The sequence below is a fragment of the Emiliania huxleyi genome (assembly GCF_000372725.1).
Source record: "Emiliania huxleyi CCMP1516 unplaced genomic scaffold EMIHUscaffold_3658, whole genome shotgun sequence".
In the NCBI taxonomy this organism is placed as follows: domain Eukaryota; phylum Haptophyta; order Isochrysidales; family Noelaerhabdaceae; genus Emiliania; species Emiliania huxleyi.
The window spans coordinates 1-1904 of record NW_005199230.1 but is presented as its reverse complement, the minus strand read 5'-3'; the positions used below and the strand labels follow the sequence as shown (position 1 = coordinate 1904).

Below are 1904 nucleotides of genomic sequence, written 5' to 3'. Positions count from 1 at the left end.
ATCGCCTTTGGACTCCCCGGCCGCCACGACGAGGCGGGCGAGGGAGGGGCAGACCGCCTCGACGAGCGGGACGAGGTACTTGTTGCGCGCGACGACGGCCGCGCTGTTGTACGAGGTCGCGACGCCGTCGACGACCGGCCAGCCTCCGTGCTTGGTGAGCGGGCTGTGCAGCCCTTCGGCCTCGACCGAGGCGATCCCGAGGACGGGCCCCTGGGGGGGGGGGGGGGGGGGGATTCAGCATCAACAAGAGGCCGGGTGTGATATGCTGGGCTATTGGCGCGCGCCTGCACGAGCGTGCCCGCGGCCGGCGACGCGATCCAGACCGTCTCTCCGACGGCAACCTCGGACGCCTGCTTGAGCGCCTTTGCCGGGCCGGCGGGCAGCTTGTGCGTCGGGGTGAGCGTGACCGTCGCCGTTGCGGTCGTCAGCGAGATGAAGGCCGCCTTGGCGGACAGGTCGGCCAGCGAGAAGGCGGAGACGACGTCGAAGCCGAGGGTGCCTGGTAGAATAGAAGCGACAGTGAATCAAGTGAAGCCCCTCTCACCCGGCATCGAAAGCGAGGGTGCCGTCCGCCGCCGCCGCGAGGATCGAGTCGCCGGCGGAGAGGGAGGAGAGGGGGGCGGACTCGCCGTCGGCGCGCTGCACCGTCGCCGAGCTCGGGAAGCACGGCGGGTCCGTGGACTGCGGCTCCACGTCAGGTGAAGGCGACGAGGGCGGCGGCGGCGTGGGCGGGGCGGAGGGCGGCGGCGGCGCGACCGCGCGCGGCTCGGTGTCCTCGCGTTCGTTGACATTGGGGTCGACCTCGCTGACGGGCTGATTCAGGATATTGCCGGCTTGGGTTGCAGGCATCTGAGCGAACTCATAGCTCGCTTTGCGCACGGCGGAGAGTGTGTTGCCATCCTTGAACACGCTCGCCGTGCTCGAAGCAGTCGTTTGCGCAGTCTGGAGTGCCCGACGGGCTGCCGATTGCTCGACGGGGTGGAGCGTCACGCTGAGGACGCACTCTGGCGCGAAGCAAAGCTGCGCAGAGCGGAAGGAGGCCTCGAGTTCGGTGACGTCGATGCCGTTCACTTCGGCGGAGATCGTGACAGCGATGGTGAACTTGATCACGGACACTTCCTCCACGACAACGCCCTCGGGGAGGGGTGAAAAGGGCGGCCGCGAGGGCGGCGGCGGCGAGGGTGACGGCGGCGACGGCGAGGCGGAGGGAGGCGGCGGCGCCGCCGGCGGAGGGGCAGGTGGCGGCGGCGAGGGCGGCGGCGGCGACGGCGAGCCGGATGGCGGCGGCGGCGTGGGAGGCGGCGGCGACGGCGAGCCGGATGGCGGCGGCGGCGTGGGAGGCGGCGGCGACGGCGACGCGGACGGAGGCGGCGGGGAGGGCGACGCGGAGGGCGGCGGCGGCGACGGCGAGGCGGACGGAGGCGGCGGCGACGGCGATGCGGAGGGAGGCGGCGGTGACGGCGACGCGGAAGGCGGCGGCGGCGACGGCGAGGCGGACGGCGGCGGCGGCGACGGCGACGCGGACGGAGGCGGCGGCGACGGCGACGCGGACGGAGGCGGCGGCGACGGCGACGCGGACGGCGGCGGCGGCGACGGCGACGCGGACGGAGGCGGCGGCGATGGCGACGCGGATGGCGGCGGCGGCGACGGCGAGGCAGACGGCGGCGGCGGCGACGGCGAGGCGGAGGGAGGCGGCGGCGACGGTGAGGCGGACGGAGGCGGAGGCGACGGCGAGGCGGACGGCGGCGGCGGCGATGGCGACGCGGATGGCGGCGGTGGCGACGGCGAGGCCGACGGCGGCGGCGGCGACGGCGAGCCGGACGGCGGCGGCGGCGACGGCGAGGCCGACGGAGGCGGCGGGGACGGCGACGCGGAGGGAGGCGGTGGCGACGGCGACGCGAAGA

General features: G+C 75.4%; 1 protein-coding gene across 1 annotated transcript; it reads right to left on the bottom strand.

Annotated features, from left to right (window-relative positions):
- Window positions 1-54: 54 nt before the first annotated feature.
- On the bottom strand, window positions 55-1904 carry EMIHUDRAFT_123965 (hypothetical protein; the record flags this gene model as incomplete). The annotated part of the gene is made up of 3 exons (XM_005772100.1): window positions 55-210; window positions 291-499; window positions 1117-1904. Coding segments are annotated over 3 exons (1153 nt in total), but the record flags the coding sequence as incomplete, so codon positions are not given.